Consider the following 20148-nt stretch of genomic DNA (forward strand, 5'->3'; position numbering starts at 1 on the left):
AAGGAAGCAATGTCTCAAGGACATAGTAAGGCTAGGGGCTACAGTAATGCTGAGGGAAGGGCCTAACCTGTTGAAAGCAAAATGCTGTTATCCCTTCTTTACATCTAGCTTACGAGTTTCTATTCCAAGTACTGAATACCACGTGTTGCCATTCCTAATTCTTTAGAACAAAAAACAGCATTACCACCCTGACAACCACTGATCATAGGTTCATAGGTTCATACTAGGCTATCTGCCCTAGGGCATTTATAAGCCTAGCCAGAGTGTGTGTGGCTTTCGCCACCCCTTGGGATGAGAATACTACGCCCATTTAGGATTTAGTTTACTGTGCCTCTTGCTAGTAGTGACACAGAGATGACCCCCGGGGTAAACCTACGATCTCCCATCCACTCGTCAAGATTTCTCTTGAAGAGAGTTAGTGAGGGGCTCTGCCTAACATGGACTGGGATTCTGTTCCAGAGTGTAGGGAGCCTCTGGGTTATGAATCTGTCCCTCCAGCACGTCCTATTTATTTCTGTGTGCTGAGGTTCAAATCTCTTGCTCTCGTGGCTCTGATGGATTTGGATTTTCGAGGTGGAGCATGTCCATTAATTCCGGATTGGACATGGCCTTGTACGTCAGGCATAGATCAATTTTCTCCAACAGCTCCTTGCTGCTACTTCAAATATTGAGGTCATAAAAAAGGGCTCATTTGCACTCCATTTCCATGAGCCCCCTTTTGCATAGAGAAAACTTATTTGCTAGCCATTCCCTGGACACCCTCATTATATGTTTGGGTTCCATCGGGCCAGTACAATCCTGGCCATCTGATCCAAAAGGTGATCAGCTGACAGCTAACACTTATCTTGACTGGAGTGTCTAGAACATACTGCTGAAGGCCTGATATCAGGATAGCAAAACTCTTCATTCAGTTTTAGTCTGAGTGCTTTGGTACTAAGCACAATTATAAACATTCTTGTATATGAACAAAGTGTTTGGTTTGTAATGGACAGCCCACGACTAACATAGAAGTACAAAGCAGTTCCTAGTTAGCTTTTAATGAGGAAAAACATACATTACAGTCACACTCCTCCAAGTATCTCCAACATTCCTTCACATCAGTGTTGGTGTTTCACAATAGAAAGAATCAGAAGGCTGCACCATATCAAGCAGCCTGTCCAAAAATTCCATGAAGATGAAATACTCTAAAACAGCTCCTAGGCTCATATGTGCAAGCGATAGTTTTCCTTTGTACAAGTTAGTACTGCAAGGAGGTAACTCAATTACTGTTTTGCAATCCAACACACAAATGAGGTCTTGAAATAACTCTAGCTCCTCTTTTAAGGGAACAACTAGAAAAAAAGAATAGAAAGGAAGACTCCTCTTCTTAGTGGCCAACTAGAAAAAAGAAGCAAAAGGAAGACTATCTTTATATCAGAAGTTTGGTTGCAGAATTAATAGTGTATGGCGAAGTAAGACCATCTAAAGCTAGATAATACTTTTCAACTTCGGCACGTTTCAGCTCCTAATCCCGCAGTGAGATGAAATTCTACATCCAAGATGCCAGTTTCCACTGCTAAGGTTAAGCCCTTCCTAATTTGTACCACTCCTGTTTGACACTTGAATGGCCCTGCATGTGAATTCTACTCTTCACTCAAAGGTGCTTCAGTGTAGTTTTTCTGAGTTCAACGGGACCTGAATGCATGGGTCGCCCAGTCACCAGGCTCTGACTATGGAGCGTCACCACCAGGCCTATCTCTAGTGATGCACCCTGTTACTGCTGCTGGCGAACATCTCAGAATATTTAAATAGATCATCAAAAAGGTCAAATTTTGAATCCCAACTATTCTGGTTTCAGTAAGCTGTAAGAGGATGGGTGCAGGTAAGAAATCCTAATAAATATTTTGAATTTCATCTCTCTTGCTCAGTTCAGTGCATACTTTCAGCAAGCATTATCACTTACCAATTTTCTCTAAATCCAGAACTGGCTTTGCCACTGCTGTTTTGCAGAGCCTTACAGCTGTTCCTAATGCGGTATAGATCCATCCTCCCAACCTTAGCTTTGGGAATCTACCCAAATGTAATGACGGCAACAGTGAAACACGATGAACTTAGTACAGTTGTGTACACTTACCATAAATGTAGATGTTCGAGTGTATTCACTGTTGCAGTCCTGGTTACCCTCCCTCCAACCCCCTGTTTTTCTTTTACTATACCTCTTCTTTATTTCACTATGCTTAACAGCCTTTTTGGTGTATTTGCTTTTGTTTGGAGGTATATTTTTTGTGTTTCTAATTATATATATTTATATATTTTGCTCCCCATTTGGGGGGCACCTGACATCTGGGGCAAGAAAAACTGATGTAATGGCATTCGCTGCATGTTTTATACCCCTGATGACCTGACGTCATGGAAGAAGAGACAGCAACTGACGCAGGACCCAAGACTTTGTTAATCAGGCCGACTGAGGGCAACCTGCCAGCAGATTACCCAAATGTAATGACTGCAACAGTGAATACACTCGAACATCTACATTTATGGTAAGTGTACACAACTGTACTTTTTACTGAAACCATTTTTTGTGGGCTTGTCGAGGGTTTTTCTCAGCCTTCCACCTCCCATTCTGTACCTTGAGCTTTTTTTATTCTCCGTTCTGTACTGAATACTGCAACAGTGATGTATAAGGACATAGTACAGTTGTGTAAAACCTTACCATAACAGTAGATGTCTTTCTCTTCACTGTTGCAGTATTCACTCCCTCCTTCCAAGCTCCTCTTGTTTATTCTGTATTTTTTCCTTCTGGATGTGGCTGAACTCCTTTGTCATGTGACATCCATACGTCCCTTTATTGTCATACATTCTGTGTGGGGAGCATAAATGTGATGTACAGCACAAGTAAAATCTCTTTTAAGCTTATTTATACTGGCCGAGCAACGGACTGCCCAGGGCTGAGTATCCCTTCTGTAACAAATACTGCAACAGTCAAGAGAAGGACATCTACTATTATGGTAAGATTTTACACAACTGTACTTTTCTGCCACTCGTTCTGTCTGTTGCAGCTTTTCACTGAAACTATACACTTACTTAGTTTAGCCATCATTATGTCTGTATCACTGAAAGTATCTTAGGCCAGCAGGAATGTTTACTGTCACCTCTTTCCTTTAGGGCTAATGTTCTTAACAAGGCACCTCTAGCTGAAGCCTATTAGTGGAAATAAATGTGGCTTTTTTATGCCAGCAGAATGCTATGCCAGCAGAATGCTGCTGAAGCAAAACTTGTTTTTTGCCTCAGCAGTTTTACAGGCATTCTGAGGATCTGCTGTAACATGAACCAGTTTTTTTTATAAGAGATGATTGTTTTGTATGTTATACTGGGCTGAACTGGCAGCATTTTGCATATATTCTATTGCATACCTCAGGCTTCATTCAGGTAAATTTCCTAGCATGCTTCACTTCTTGAAGATTTTGTTGATGCATCCTGATAGGAGATGTTTATCCTTAGTTAATCAGAGCTGGTAGAAAAAGACAGAGATATTCTGGAATGGCATGCCTATAGTGGGTCATGTAATATTGTTACAAGCAGCACAAGTCCAGGGTCCGAGTTTCTGTAACCCAACCCAGCACATCCTAGTGCAACCAGAACACTGGGTATTACAGACGTTGACCACCCTGGTTACCATCAGCTAAAACCTGTGAGTTACAGGCTGCAAGTACCCTGGTTACCTTTGGCTAAAACCAGGTATTGGGATACAGGTATCAACCTTTCTTCTCACTGCATGCTAAAAGTAAAGTAGTGGATGTTAAACACTGTAAAACAAGATGATCTCCTTGGTTACTACCAGCTTATCTCAGGGTACTGGATTACAGGCTCCAGCATACCTGACAGCTAAAATCTGGATACTAGGGTATAGCCTGGAAGCTCCTGTTTTACTGCTATATAGAACAATAGCAGTAAGTTACAGGCTGTAGCTTTCTTGCTGTTTCTGGCTAAAACCAGCATACTGTGAGATACACACTGCAAACTCAGTACTTACTGTCAGCTAAAGTAATTGTAGTGGGAGTTACAGCCTGCCTCCTTACTGCTTACTGTCTGCTAAAGTGGGGGTGTTGTAAGCTGCAGGGTATAAATTATCTGCCTTTTGTTTAGGGTTGCCACTTTTCTCCATGCAAAAAGCAGACCAAAGCCACCCTCCTTGCACCATCCTTGGTCCCATCTCCTCAGCGCCCCTTTCTCCACCCACTTCCTCACCCATTTTATGATGTCAGTAAGAGGCGGATCATTTTTTTTTTTAAGCTGGTTTGGACTTGATCTCTCACAATGATAACGTCTGCAATGTTTTTATTGAAAAAGTCAGTCTGAGGTTGCAGGTTTACAATCTTCATACCAGAGTTTGTACAGTGCTTTCTGAACTAACACACAATCAGTCTGATTTCTGGATAGTCCAGAAAAACATACCAGATAGGTAGCAACCCTACTACAGCTGACTAAATCCAAGATTCTGGAAATTACAGGCTGAGACCTATCTGCCAGATGCCAGGTGAAACCACAGTTCTGAGAGCTGAAATTGGTTTGCAGTAGCCCTCAGTCGGCCTGATTAACAAAGTCGGGTCCTGCATCGGTTGCTGTTTCTTCTTCTGTGACGTCAGGTCATCAGGGGTATAAAACATGCAACCGATGCCATTACATCAGTTTTTCTTGCCCCAGATGTCAGGTGCCCCCCTAATGGGAAGCAATTACACACACATATATATATATATATATATATATATATATATATATATATATATATATATATATATATATATATATATATATATATATATACACATACATACACACACAAGGTTATACCTCCAGTAAAAAAAGCAAATACACCAAAAAGCTTTTAAGCATAGTAAAGGAGAGTAGAGATATAGCCAAAAGAAGTCAGGGGGCTGGAGGGAGGGTAAAGTACAGTTTTGTACCTACCATAAATGTAGATGTTCGAGTGCTCATACAGCTGCAGTCATAACAGATGGGTTATCCTGCCGTCAGGCGGGTCCTCGGTTGGCCGAATTCCAAAGTCTAGGTCTGGCGTCGGTTGTCGTCGCTTCTTCCCTGAAGTCAGTGCGGCAGGGGTATAAAAGAGGCAGCTGACGCCATTTTCTTCAGTTTTTCTTGCCCCAGATGTCAGGTGCCTCCAGAAGGAAGGCAAACATAATGTTATGCAAAAATGCAATGTTGATAAGTCAAAAACAGTAGTTGCAAGCAAATACACCATAAAAGAATACCCCAAAAAGGTTATATGAAAGGTGTTTGTCATAAGGCCTGTCCTAAGAGGGGATGGAGGGAGGGAAACCTGGACTGCAGCTGTATGAGCACTCGAACATCTACATTTATGGTAGGTACAAAACTGTACTATGTTCATCGTGCATATAGCTGCAGTCATAACAGATGGGAAGAATCCCAAAGCTAAGTAAGGGTGGTATGCACTAAGTGGAACTAGGAGGGGCTAGGATGCCCTGCAGGACTGCTGTGGCAAAGCCCGCTCTAGATTTAGAGTATAGTGGGAGGTGATAGTGCTTGGAGAAAGTGTGCACTGAACTCCAGGTGGCTGCTTCCAAAATGTCCTTGGTAGGGACCCCCCTGAGGAAGGCTGCAGATGTAGCTGTGGCTCTGGTGGAGTGGGATCTGATGCAAGCAGGCACAGATTTTCCATGAAATGAGTAACAAAAGCATATGCAGTGGGCTATCCATTTTGAAATTGTCTGTTTGGAAATAGCCTTTCCTTGAGCACCTGCAGCATAGGACACAAAGAGTCGCTCAGATTTCCTGAATGGCTTTGTCCTGTCCAAATAATAACAAAGTTGTCTGTGAATGTCCAAGGAATGTAGTAGTCTTTCCCCTTTGTTTTGTGGATTAGGGTAAAAGGTAGGTAAGTGGATAGTCTGATTCAAAGCTACACTGGATACTACCTTTGGCATAAAGGTAGGGTTGGTTCGTAAGGAAACTCTGTCCTGATGGAAAATGATGAATGGTTGCACAGCCATGAGGGCCTGTAGCTCTGAAACCCTGCGAGCTGAGGTGATAGCCAGAAGAAAGGCTGTTTTCCATGACAAGTACTGTAACTCTGATGAAGAAGCTGGCTCGAAGGGAGGAAGGGTCAGCTTTTCCAATACGAAGTTGAGGTCCCAAGCAGGGACTGGTGGTTTCCTTGGGGGTTTTATATTCTTTGCCCCTCTGAGGAACTACCTTAAGAGAGGATGAGAGAATAAAGGAGGATCTGTGTTGTATTGTGCAGAAATGGCTGAAGCGTGGATCTTGATGATGTAGAAGGAAAGTCCATTGTTTAACATCTCCGCTAGGTACTGTAAAATTTGAGGTATATTTATTACCCAAGGATTCTGTCCCTTCTTTTGATTCCAGGCACAAAATCGTTTCCATTTTGCGGAGTAGGCCTTTCTAGTAGAAGGTCTTCTGGCCTCCAGGATGACATCCTGCACCTCCTTGGAAAGGAGAGTCTGTTGGGAAATTAAGGAATTCTCCATGCAGCTAGATTTAGGGTTTTGAGCTGGCTGTGAAGGGTTTTGTAGTTGTGCTGGGACAACAGAAGAGGGACTAGAGGTAGGATCCATGGTGGGGAATGTGTCAGGCTCTTCAGGAGCGGATACCAGTGTTGTCTTGGCCAGTCTGGAGCAATGAGAATCATTTTCGGTCTCTCTGCTCTGGCTTTTAATAGAACTTTGGGCAGCAGAGGAAGAGGCGGGAAGGCATAGACTGTCAATGTTGCCCAATTGAAGGAAAGTGCGTCCACTTTCCAGGCCTGTGGATGATAGGTCCTTGAACAAAATTTTTTCAACTGGCAATTTCTGTGGGTAGCAAAGAGATCTATGTCTGGCTGTCCCCATGCCCGAGTTATCTTTGTGAAAACTTGAGGATGCAACTTCCATTCGTGTGGATCTGTCATATTTCTGCTTAGGTTGTCTGCCAGTGTGTTTTCCTTCCCTGGCAGGAATTGTGCCTGTAGTTGAATTTGCAATTCCAGTGCTGTGTCCCATAGGGTCATGGCTTGCCTGCACAGCGGGTATGAATGAGTTCCCCCCTGTTTGTTTATTTACCACATCACTGTGGTGTTGTCTGTCTTTATCAATAGCTAGCCTGGATGCAGTAGGTCTTTGAAGGTCATAATAGCCTTTTACACGGCTAGCATTTCCTTTTGGTTGATGTGAAGGTGCTTCTCTTTTCGTGTCTATTTTCCCTGAATGCACTGACCTGTCATGTGTGCTCCCCAGGCGTAGTCTGAGGCATCTGTTGTGAGGATTTGAGTTGCATGAGGTACACAAAAAGGAAGACCTGTGTTTCTTTGGCAAGCTTGAGCCCACCACATAAATTCCTTTTGAAGGCATGGAATGAGTGGTATAATTGCTTCCAAGCTGTGGCTGTGTTGAGACCATAAGTTTTTTAGGTACCATTGAAGTTTCCTCATATGCAGCTTTGCACATGGGATTAGTAGGATGCAAGATGCCATGTATCCCAGAGCCTGCAGGACTTTCCTTGCAGTTAGCCTGGTGTAAGTTGCCATTTTTCTGAAGTATTGAAAAAGTTACCCTTGCTTGTCTGGCGTGAGGTAGGCCATCTGGGTGGTTGTATCCAAGCTGGCACCCAGGAAAATTATTTGTTGAGAGGGTATTAGTTTTGATTTCTTTTTGTTGACTGTGTATCCTAGGAAGTTCAACAGTTTTATTACAAACGCCAGGTGCTGCAGTAGTATGTCCTTGCTGTCCGCTTGGATCAGGCAGTCGTCCAAATATGGGTAGATTTGTATCCCTTGTAGTCTGCAGAAGGCGATTACTGATGCCAGGCATTTCGTAAACACTCTGGGTGCAGTAGATAAGCCAAAGGGCAATGCAGAGAATTGGTAATGGGTTGAACCTGCAAGAAATCTGAGGTATCTTCTGCAATCTTGTCTGATAGGGACATGCAGGTATGCCTCCTTGAGGTCCAATGTTACCAGCCAAGACTCCTTGCCCAGCATGGGAAGAAGCTGCTGTAATGTGAGCATCTTGAATTTTGGCACCTGTAGAAAAGTGTTTAGGATGGATAGGTCTAAAATAGGTCTCCAATCTTTGTCTTTCCTTGGTACCAGGAATAGTCTGGAATAAAACCCTTGACCTTGTTCTTTTGTAGGTACCTCTTGAATTGCTTTCATGTCCATGAGAGCTGAAACTTGTTTTTGTGCCTCTGCCCTTTGATTTTGTGGCAGGTTTAGCATGCCTCTCATTTTTGGAAGGGTGTGAAAGTGGAACTTGCAGCCTCTGTCTATAATGTCCAGAATCCATTTGTCTTCTGTAACAATATGCCAATTTTTTGAGAATAATGTCAGTTTTCCGCCCAAAGGTGCTGCCATTAAAGCTTTGCTTGGCAGGTGTAGGGGGAAGTCATTGTGTCTGTTTTCTGAAAGACTGTGATCTATCTTCTCCACCTCTTGGGGTTGGTGCTTGCCACTGTTTGGCTCTGAAAGATCCTTGAGGTTGCCCTCTACCCCTTGGACGCCTGTATCTGCCCCTTTGAGGTCTGTCCTTGGCTGGAAAGGACCAATTTTTTGAAGGCCAGTTTCTGCTGAAACGTGGAGGCTGTACCTGCAGGAAATCTTTCACTGTTTGCATTGATTTCGCTTTTTCCTCCATTTTCTTTAGCACTTCCTCAGCTTTAACACCAAACAATACATCTTTTTGAAGAGGTGCATCTAATAATTTAGCTTTCACATGATCTGGTCAGGTTTGCTCTTTGAGCCAAGCATGCCTACGTATAACAGACCCCGTAACAGCAGTTCTACATGAGGCCTCTAAAGCATCAAAACCACACTGCAAGATATGTTTACCCACTTGCTCTGCACCATGCAACAAATCCTGCAACTCTTTTAAATCTGGTTGTTCTGGTTGTGTCATCTTGCTTTTCAGCTGAGATATCAAAAACTGTTGGTACTTTAACATATGGAACTGACAGTTTAATGCCCTCATGGTTAAAGTGGCCGAGGTGTACACCTTTTCCCCACCTTTCTAAAGCTCTGGAATCTCTCTCTGAAGGTAATGGGTTTTAGCAGTAGAGGCCTTAATTCCCTTGGGACCCTGTGAAATAGTTTCTGGGTCAGCAGTATGGCTTTTATATAGGAACTGGTGAGAATCAGGAACCCGGTAATACCTGTCTGGTTTAACAGGAGCTGGAGGCAAAGAATCAGGATTAAGGCTGGCTTCTGTGTACACATCATCCAATATATCTAAAACAGGAGGGATAGCCAGAGGCCTATGCTGGGGGAGCAGAAGAAATTCCCTGAGCCTTTTCTTGGAATCTGAGTAATCTTGGCCTTCCCAGTGAAAGTGTTCCCTCAATGTATGCAGGGTTTCCCCAAAAGAGAAGTCCTCAGGGGGGGAGACCGAGGGAATAGACTCCTCTGCATCAGAGTCTCCGAATGGAGAATAGGCATAATCCTGGTCCTCAGATAGTTCTGAGGTAATAGAAGCTTGATCTGAGGAAGGGTAATCTTACTCTAATCTGGGCCTTTTGTCAGAGGGGGTTTGAGAACCCCTGATAAGAGTAATCAAGTCCTCAGCCATTTTAAGCATCTGTTTTTTAGGCATGGTGCCTTGAGAGGGTGTCTGAGGAACCTGTTTTTTGGTTTTCATGGCTGTTTTAGATTTAGTGAAGGCTTTAATAGAGAAGGATGAAGGCCTGAAGACCCCTTGAGAAATGGCAGGCCTGTCTAAATTCTGAGTTTCCCCGCCTGGAGTGGCGTCGGTATCTGTAGTAGGAATGGGGGCTGAGCAGCCTGCGACCTCGGGTACTGAAGACACCGGTAATGCATTGTCATCGGTACTCAGGGGCTGCGTAGGCGCCTCGCTGAGTACCGGAGAACCGGTAGTCGGCCTTAGCGTGGTTTCAGTAGGTGGTGCGGACCTCGTATTTCGGTCCTTATCTTTGCGTTTTTTGTTCAAAACTGGAGTCGGAGTATCCGACGACATAATATAATTAAACTTTTTGCCAAAAAAGTGAAGGGCGAACTCCGCCCGACGCTTAATAGTGCGTTTGTTGAATCTAGCACAAAATTGGCAGGCTGAGACATCGTGGTCTGGGCCTAAGCAAGGTATACAGAAAGAGTGGAAATCCTTATGCGGTATTTGCTTCCCACAAGAAATGCAATTATTAACTTTGTCTGACATCGGTCTGAGGCAAGAAAAGTTTCCCCAACGGGGTACTTAGCTTTCAAGAAGACTTCAGCTGAAATACTTTTGTAAATCTCAGGAGCTGGCCGACCGGCACTTGTGAACTGCTTCTGCTTCGGGCACCGCACGGCAAGAAAGACTGAAGAAAATGGCGTCGGCTGCCTCTTTTATACCCCTGCCGCACTGACGTCAGGGAAGAAGCGACGACAACCGACGCCGGACCTAGACTTTGGAATTCGGACGACCGAGGACCCGCCTGACGGCAGGATAACCCATCTGTTATGACTGCAGCTGTATGCACGATGAACATCCAGGACTGCAACAGTGAATACACTCGAACATCTACATTTATGCTAAGTGTACTCAACTGTACTATGTTCTTCATGTTTCACTGTTGCAGTCATCACATTTGGGTAGATTCCCAAAGCTAAGGATGGGAGGAGGAATTTTAGATAGCATTAGGACCAGTTATAAGGCCCTGCAAGACTGCAGTGGCAAAGCCAGCTCTGGATTTAGAGAAAACTGGCAAATGGTAATGCTTGGTGAAAGTATGTACTGAACTCCAGGTAGCAGCTTCTAGGATATCCCTGGTAGGGACGCGTCTGAGAAAGGCTGTAGAGGTAGATGCAGCCCTGGTTGAGTGGGGTCTGATCCCCTAAGGGATAGGTTTTCCATGGTGCTTATAGCAGAAATGAATGCAATGGCCTATCCATTTAGAAATGGTTTGCTTTGAAATAGCCTTCCCCTCTGCCCCTGTAGCAAATGCCACCAGCAGTTGTTCAGATTTCCTATGAGGTTTAGTCCTGTCCAAGTAGAATCTAAGTTGTCTGCGCACATCTAAGGAGTGCAGTATCCGTTCCCATTTGTTCTGTGGATTAGGAAAAAAAGTTGGCAAATGAATGGACTGATTAAGAGTCACACTGGATACCACCTTGGGCATGAAGGAGGGATTGGTTCTGAGGGACACCCTGTCCGCATGAAAGATGATGAAAGGCTCCACTGCCATAAGGGCCTGTAATTCAGATACCCTTCTTGCTGAAGTGATTGCTAAAAGGAAAGCTGTTTTCCAAGAAAGGAATTTTAAATCTGCAGTTGCAGCTGGCTCAAAAGGCGGAAGAGTGAGTTTCTCCAATACAAAGTTAAGGTCCCAGGCTGGAGTTGGAGCTCTCCTGGGTGGTCTTAAATTTTTGTCCCCTCTGAGGAACTGTTTGAGCAGTGGATGAGAAAAGTGGGAAAGTTCTGTGTTATAATGAGCTGAAATGGCTGAGGCGTTAATTTTGATGGAGGAGAAAGACAGGCCCTTGTGAAGCATCTTGGTTAAGTATTGTAAAATCTGAGGTAAATTGGGCACTGCTGTGCTCATCTCTTGAGATTGGTTCCAGGCACAGAATCTTTTCTATTTGTCAGCATAAGATTTTCGAGTACTAGGCCTCCTTGCCTCTAAAATGATATTCATCACTGGTTTACTGAGGGGTGGCAAAGAGGAGATTAGGTAATTAGCCAGGGTGCTAGATTCAGTGATTGAAGCTGAGGGTGCAGAATCTGGATCTCCTGCTGAGACAATAGGGTAGGAGTCTGAGGCAGGTGCCATGGGGCCAACGGTGACATACTGCACAAGAGGGGGTACCAGTGTTGGCGTGACCAGTCCAGTGCAATCAAAATTGTCCTTGGTTTCTCCTGTTTGATCTTTAGTAGTATTTTGGAGAGCAGGGGCAGAAGAGGAAAGGCATAAACTGATAGGTTTTTCCAGCTGAAGGACACAGCATCCACTTTCCAAGCTTGTTTGTGGGGAGTCCTTGTGCAAAATGTGTCCAATTGGTAGTTCTGGGGGGGAAGGCAAACAGGTCTATATCTGGGCTCCCCCATCTGGTTGTCAACATGTTGAAAATCCTTGGTTCCAGTTTCCACTCGTGTGGGTCCATGAGGTTTCTGCTTAGTTCATCTGCCAGTGTATTTAGTTTTCCTGGCAAGAACTGAGCTTGTAGATGCACTTGGTAACTCAGGGCTGTGTTCCACAATGCCATGGCTAGTCTGCAGAGGGGGTAAGAATGTGAACCCCTATGCTTGTTTATGTACCACATAACAGTGGTGTTGTCCGTCTTTACCATTAATTATCCTGGAAAAATGTGGTCCTTGAAGGCTGTCAGAGCATGCTGTACAGCTAACATTTCTTTTTGATTGATATGCAGGTGCATTTGACTTGGGTACCATTTGCCCTGAATGCACTTCCCTGCCAGGTGAGCCCCCCATGCACAGTCTGATGCATCTGTTGTTAGGGTTTGGGCGGCAGGGGGTAGTGTGAATGGTAGTCCCTTGTTTTGGTGGCAGGCATCTGCTCACCAAAGGAACTCTAGGGCTAGGCAAGGTATGATAGGAATCATTGCTTCCAGATCCTGAAAATGTTGACACCATAGGCTTTTTAGATACCATTGTAGTTTCCACATATGCAGTCCTGCATATGGAATTAGAAGAATGAAGGAGGGCCATGAACCCCAAGGCTTGCAGTATTTGCCTTGCAGATAGTAGGGTTCTTGTGGCCACTTGTTTGATGTAAGTTGCCAAATGAATTTGTTTCTCTGGCGTAAGGAAAGCCATCTGGGAAGTTGTATTCAAGCTTGCTCCCAGGAATATAATTTGTTGACAGGGTACCAGGTGTGATTTCTTTTCATTTATGGTGTACCCCACACAAGTTAGAACCCTTTGTACAAAGGCCAGATGCTTCAAAAGTATGTCCTGGCTTTCTGCCTGAATTAGACAATTGTCCAGGTATGGGTATATTTGAATATTTCTTTGCCTGCAAAATGCAATGACTGGAGCTAAGCACTTTGTGAATACCCTGGGCACAGTAGATAAGCCAAAGGGCAGTGAAGAGAACTAATAGTGTATATTGACTGCTTTGAAGCATAGGTATCTTCTGCAAGATTCCATGATTGGGATGTGCAGGTATGCTTACTTTAGATCTAGTGTTGCCAACCAGGCATCTTTGCCTAGCAGAGGGAGCAACTGCTGAAGAGTCAGCATCTTGAATTTTGGAATCACCAAAAAGGTGATTAAGGTAGACAGGTCCAGGACAGGACGCCATGAATTGTCTTTTCTGGGTACCAGGAAAAGTCTTGAGTAGAAACCTTGTCCCTTTTCCTCTTCTGGTACCAACTGAATAGCCCCCATGCTTAAGAGAGAAGATACTTGCTTTTGGGCCTCTGCCCACTGATTTGGGGGTAGATCTGGCCACCCGCTTGGTGTTGGTAACATGTGGAAGTGAAATCTGTATCCCTGGGACACTATATTTAAAACCCATTTTCCTGGGTAATGAGTTCCCAGTTCTTTGCATGAAGAGCGATCTTTCCCCCCAAAGGCGCAGTCAATTGAGAAGTGCTTGGCAGATTTAAAAAGAAGTCATTGAGACAGTTTACCATAAGGGGGAGTTTTATTACTCCCAGATTTGGAAGTGGAGGCCCCCCACTGCTTAGTCCTTTGCGTACCCTGGGACTAAAACCTGGGAGCTCTGCTGACTTTGGGTTTGGACTGAGAAGGTCTGGAAGAGGCAGGAAAGGACCAATTCTTGGAAGGCCAATGCCTACTAAACTTTGAAGGTTGTACTTGCAAAAAATCTTTAACAGTTTGCATAGATTTAGCTTTTTCTTCCATTTTTTAAGAACTTCTTCTGCCTTGTTGCCAAACAGACGGTCCTGGTTTAAGTGAGCATCCAGTAATTTCGCTTTAACATGATCTGGCAAGGATTGATCCTTAAGCCAAGCACATTTTCTAAGTACAGATCCAGTTACAGCAGCCCTGCAAGATGCCTCTAGTGAATCAAAACCACATTGCAAAGTATGTTTTCCAATTTGTTCAGCTGAATGCAATAAATCCTGTAAATCCTTATATTCAACACAATCAGGAATCAACATCACTTTCTGTTTAAGCAGTCCAGTAATATGCTACTGATACTTTAACATATGAAACTGGCAGTTTAAGGCCCTAATGGCCAAAGTTGCAGAGGTGTATACCTTCTTACCCCATTTATCCAGCGTCCTGGAGTCTATCAGAGGGGGTAGGATTTTTGACAGTAGAAGCTTTAATGCCCTTCGGTCCCTGTGAAATGGTCTCAGGAGCCGCAGTAGAATTTTTAAAAAGGAACTTGTGAGAGTCAGGGACCCTGTAATATCTATGAGGTTTTATGGGAGCAGGAGGTAGAGTCAGGGGCCAAGCTAGATTCCGAAAAGGCATCATCAACAATGTCTAGTACAGGAGGTATGGCTAAAGACCTGTGCTGGGGCAGGAGTAAGAAATCCCTAAGCCTCTTTTTAGAATCAGAGAAATCTTGACTTTTCCAACGAAAATGCTCCCTGAGGGTATGCAAGGTTTCACCAAAAGAAAAATCCTCTGGGGGGGGGAATGCAGTCCTCAGCATCAGAATCCTCATTGGTAGATAAAGGTAAATCCTGGTCATCAGAGGAAATAGAAAATTCAGAATCCTGATCAGAAGTATCACAAGCAAACTCAGTCGTAGGTCTCTTAGAGGGGGAAGGTTGGCTTCCCCTGATTAAAGTAATAAGGTCTTCAGCCATTCTTATTATTTGTTTTTTTAGGCATAGAGGCCTGGCCATGTGATCTGGGCATCAGTTTTCTAGGCATGGTTCAAGTTTCAGGCCTTGAAGAAGAAGATGGCATTGGTTTAATACGCAAATCAGTAGGCCTGAATACACCCTCAGAAGCCGGTGCCTGCACAGCGGCTCCGGACCCATCCAAGGTAGAGACATCTGCAGGTTCCACAGTTGAAGCATCTCATGGTATACCGGACTCCGAATGGGTCTCAGTAGAGGCCTGCAAATCTCAAGTATCGGGTATCAGGGGCTGCAAAAGCGCCTCACTGAGTACTGGCGAACTGGCGACTGGCTTAGGAGAAGCGTCGTCAGCAGCTTTGGACCTCGGTGGTCTGTCTCTATCTTGGCATTTTTTCGGAATGTCAGTAGTCGGATGGCTTACCGAAGACATATCTGGATAATTGAACCGAGCACCAAAATATCTAGAAGCGCAAATATACCAACGTCGGATAGTTTGTGGTTTAAATAAGGCACAAAACTGACAGCGAGGTACATCCTGGTCAGGGCGTAGGCAAGGAATACAGTACGAATGAAAATCTTTATGAGGTATTTGCTTTCCAAAAGTAATGCAATTATTTACTTTTACTGACATCGGTTTAGATCAAGAAAAAGTTTCCCCAATGGGGTACTTAGCTTTTAGTTGAAGACTTCGTTTCTGAAACTCGAAACTGAAAATTTCAGGAGTCGGCTGACCGGCACTTGTGAACTGCTTCTGCTTTGGTCACCGCATGGCAAGAAAGACTGATGTAATGGTGTCAGCTGCATGTTTTATACCCCTGACGACCTGACGTCACGGACGAAGAAACAGCAACCGACGCAGGACCCAAGACTTTGTTAATCAGGCCGACTGAGGGCTACTGCAAGCAGATAACACAAAATGTGATGACTGCAACAGTGAAACACGAAGAACATCTGCCAGTGGTTTAGGAGTGTCCACCTGCAGTAACACTGGAGGAACTGCTGATGGTTTAGGAGTGTCCATCTGTATTAACACAGGAGGAACTGCCGATGGTTTAGGAGTGTCCATCTGTAGTAACGCTGGAGGAACTGCCGATGGTTTAGGAGTGTCCATCTGTAGTAATACTGGAGGAACTGCCGTTGGTTTAGGAGTGTCCATCTGTAGTAACACAGGAGGAACTGCCAATGGTTTTGGAGTGTCCACCTGTAGTAACACTGGAGGAACTGCCGATAGTTTAGGAGTGTCCATCTGTAGTAACACTGGAGGAACTGCCGATGGTTTAGGAGTGTCCATCTGTAGTAACACTGGAGGAACTGCCAATGGTTTAGAAGTGTCCACCTGTAGTAACACAGGAGAAACTGCTGATGGTTTGGGAGTGTCCACCTGAAGCTGCTCATAATACCTCCTCTGAATATCAGACACTCAAGTAGAATCCCACTTAAAGAATTCCATCATACTAGCAATCATGACCCCAAAGGACAATTCCTCGAAAGAAGACACAGGGTTAACAGACTCCTCTTCATTAGAACCATAAGCCAAAGCCAAAGGCAAAGGCATCTGTGAAGAACAGGAGAAAGTCCCCTCACCAGACAGGGAATCCTCATCCGAGGAATCTGGTTCCCTAAGCCATTTAGAAGGGGTAGAGGTCCAAAAAGGAGCAGGTACTGAAACCCTTTATGGAGGCTTTAGGACCATTAAGGCTGAGAACAAGTCCAAACTGTTGCCATTCCCTTTGAGGATCCACAGGACAGAACGAAACACGCTTCAGTTTTTGTCTTTTCTTAGAAGGGACATCAGCCCTAACAAATATCAGAGTTCTGACCCTTTGTGAAATTCAAGAAGAGATCCCAGAAATTCCTCCCTGACCAATATCTGCAGAATCCCTCTAGGACCCTTCCAAGATAATCAACCTCGGTTCCCCCTCAACGCCCAGAGCAGATGTCTGCAAAGCCTCAGAGGACATGCGAAAAGATGGATTCATGCTGGCTTCCTGCAGGTTCATGGCAGAAGAATCTAACATAAACACCAAACGATCTACAGAGCTATTACCTTCTAGAGAGATGTCTGGTGTAGGCTGGACAGCTGAAGAAAATGGCAGAGACTTCTTGGCCTTCTTCTTACCTAGCGGGAGTATCTTGGGGTTAAAGGATTCCACCATGGTACCCTGGGCTAACTGTCTAAGCCATTGGTTTTCAAGATAAATAGGCAGGGAAGACAAACAGCTTACGAGTGTCTTAGGCACAAATGCCTTACAGGTCATGGGAAGCACCCAAACAAAAAAAGACACTGTTCATGATGATCTTTAAGGGGAATCTGCCTTCCACAATGATATTTCCCCTCCTGGATAAAATGAACTCTGTCATGTTATAAACTACATGACCAAGAAAGTAAAATAAAAAACAAAAATAAAAATAACCACAATGGAGCATTTACCTGGTGCTGCAGCAACAAAGCATTCAAACCAAATGGCAAAAATGGTGTTCAAAATGGCGGCAAAAGAAGTTCTAGGTGGTAGTGTCCATACATCCCTTTTATGCTGTATGTTCTGTGTGGGAAGCATAAATGTAACGTATGGCACAAACAAGATCTCCGTTTAGCTTATTTATACTGGCTGGGTGACGGGCTGCCCAGGGCGGGACATCCCTTCTGTAACGAATACTGCAGCAATGATATAGAAGGACATCTACTAGAAACTTCACGATTAATTATTAGCCTGAAAGTACACAAGACTTAAAGGCTTTTGCAGTTTCCTCTGAAGCATAATAACTTCGGATTTGTTATATAAATACAGGAAGGAAAGCAAAACATCTCCACAAGACAAGCATAGGGTAGTTTATGTCTGAAGAATAACTAACTTTTTTGTGCTTGCACAGTCTTTGGGCCTACTAATATATAGGTTTATAGGTAATAATTAGGCATGCAGTCCAGTTGTCCATTGAGCAGACTAGCCCAATTTCCCCAGAGGGCTAACTGGTTAAGTGACTTGGCCACAGTTCTACATTAGGCAAACAAACACTGAGAGAATCAAACCATGGACTACAGGTAGAATCATTTCAGTAACTTATAGCCATGGCCTTATTTTTATTGTCTAACTACCAGACTAGAAAACAGAGTAATAGGCAGCTATGTAATACATAACAGTGGCAAAGATACTGGCCCAAACTGATGACAACAAAACCTTGACGATGTATTTATGAGAGTGCGCGAACAGCCTCTAAGGAAAAGAAGGCTATTATTATTATATCAGAGCGAGTCAAACAACTCCATCAAAGCCTGCAGTTCTACTACAAGGCACCTCTAGGCAATACTGTGCTTTCAAAGTGCACACACTGGGGCAGATAAATACAGTTTGCCTCCTTCTTTTATTGACAAACTCTTTACACAGTAAAAGCTTAAAAGGACTGTTCCCAGCTCATCTACAACAACACACAATGAACCAGGCATATTGATTCAGTTTCACACACACTGTTAAACACAAACAAATCACCTGTTGAACTGCTGAAATCCAGCAATCCTGGCAATATGGAGTTCATGCAGAATATGTATATTCATTCAGTTCACTGCAGCACTCCAGAAAAGTAAATAAAGTTTCTCTCATTTCAGGCTTAAGGGAAGTAAAACTCATCACATTAAAATAACATCAAGTGTGCAAGACAAGCAGTATTTGCAAAACCATTAATATACATTTAACACAACTGACTCTATTCAGAAATGACACCGAAACTCTTCTGATTAAATGACTTGGAATTATAAATCTTGGAGACTGCCAACTGGTTAACACGCTAATGATGTTTACACAAAACCAAGAGAAAGCAGGAAATCATGGCACCTAATGAAGTAAGACTAAAACAGATATAATGCACAGTAGAGCAAGATTCAACACATCATTCTAGGTGGTGTCAACAAGTTAGGCATAGAAAGATGGGAACACGTGAGAACAAGAAAACTGGGTGCAGGTGGCCGAAACAAGTGTAACAAAATGTTACAAAGGACATGTCCAGGAATCACAGGAATGAACAGAAATGTGTCGGGAGCAGGAAGAGAAGGAAAAGGGCCATTTTTGAGGATTCTGAGGATACAAAAAAAAGTCTTTAATTCCCTGGAAATGGACCACATCTAATGTGAAGAGGTTGGGATTACTGCAAGTTAGTAATGAGATACGTAAAACTACACTGCTATTTGGAGTTTTAAAGAAAGGCACATTAAAAATGTTTAGGGATATAAATCACAGTAATTCACAGCAGCAGTCTGAAAGATACGGGTATGTTACAGTGCCATACAAATGATAGAACATGAAAGGGCAAGGACATAAGTGGTGATGGAATACATAAAAGTAAAGGAGGCATCAACAGCCTACACCTACCATTGTTTAAAAGACAGCGGCAACAAGGACATCATCAAATAAAGTGCCCTAACAGCTGTCCCACCACCTGATCTACTGTCCTGGACTACTTACTTAGAATGATGACAACAGTCTTCATTAGGTTAACCATAGTATCCTTGTACTTAGGCTGGTATGTCGTGTGCTGAGACATCCTTGTCGTCTTCTTCTGCACATAAATGAAAATTCGTCCATAAAAGATAACCATGATCAGAAATATGGTTAAGTTCAGTACGGCCCAAGAAATGAGGTAACTCCTACTGTATAGGGGAGCCATCCGGGAGCATGTTTTGATGCTGCATATACAGTGCCACCCCATACTGGGGATAGAACCCATAAGAATTGATGAGAGCCAGATGCATGTTATCAGGATGAACACGCGACGGTTGCTCATCTTGCTGTGCAGCTGCATCGTAAAAATCGTCTGGTGCCTCTCGGCTGCAATTGCCAGCAAATTGGCCACAGATGCTGTCAAACTGGTATCAATAAGACCTTGGCGCAAAAGCCAAGTGGGAACTGTCAGCTCGTTTGTTCGGGGCCCTGTGTGAAACATAAGGTACATGTAAGAGATTCCGGCAAATATGTCTGCAGCTGCCAGGTTCCCTAAAAGGTAGTAGATAGGAAAATGAAAGCGACGGTTCTTGAAGATGGCAATGAGGACTAGTACGTTGGCAACAATCACAATCACAGAAACCATCAGTCCAAGGGTCACCACCAGTATAGAGTATGGTGTCCATGCAGTTGCAAGTTCTTTTTTACTGTTGTTATAGAAAAAGGCTATTGTCGCATTGTAGTAGCACTTCTCCACTTCTTTTGGAGTCTAAAGGGAAGACAAAAAATAATTAATTTAGTTATGTCTGCATTTTCTTATTACATACTGTGCAAGTACAAGGTGTATTAAAACATGTATGACTGTAATTTTGACTTGTATGGGAAAAGGCCTGTGCTTGTGACACCACAACCAGCCAAAATGAGATGGCACTGCAGAACATAAAATGGTGTCACAGAGTGAAACTATGCAGTGGT

General features: G+C 43.7%; 1 protein-coding gene across 1 annotated transcript in view; it reads right to left on the minus strand.

Moving 5' to 3' along the window:
- LOC122812359 (lysophosphatidic acid receptor 2-like) overlaps positions 1 to 20148 on the minus strand; it is a 452180-nt gene that overhangs the window by 178127 nt on the left and 253905 nt on the right. Inside the window, exon 3 of the mRNA XM_044084784.1 lies at positions 19198 to 19942. Within this exon, the coding sequence (XP_043940719.1) occupies positions 19198 to 19942 (745 nt within the window). The remainder of the gene's footprint in view (positions 1 to 19197; positions 19943 to 20148) is intronic.

The sequence above is a fragment of the Protopterus annectens genome, chromosome 9.part0, assembly GCF_019279795.1.
Source record: "Protopterus annectens isolate FY-2018-M chromosome 9.part0, PAN1.0, whole genome shotgun sequence".
Lineage (NCBI taxonomy): Eukaryota > Metazoa > Chordata > Ceratodontiformes > Protopteridae > Protopterus > Protopterus annectens.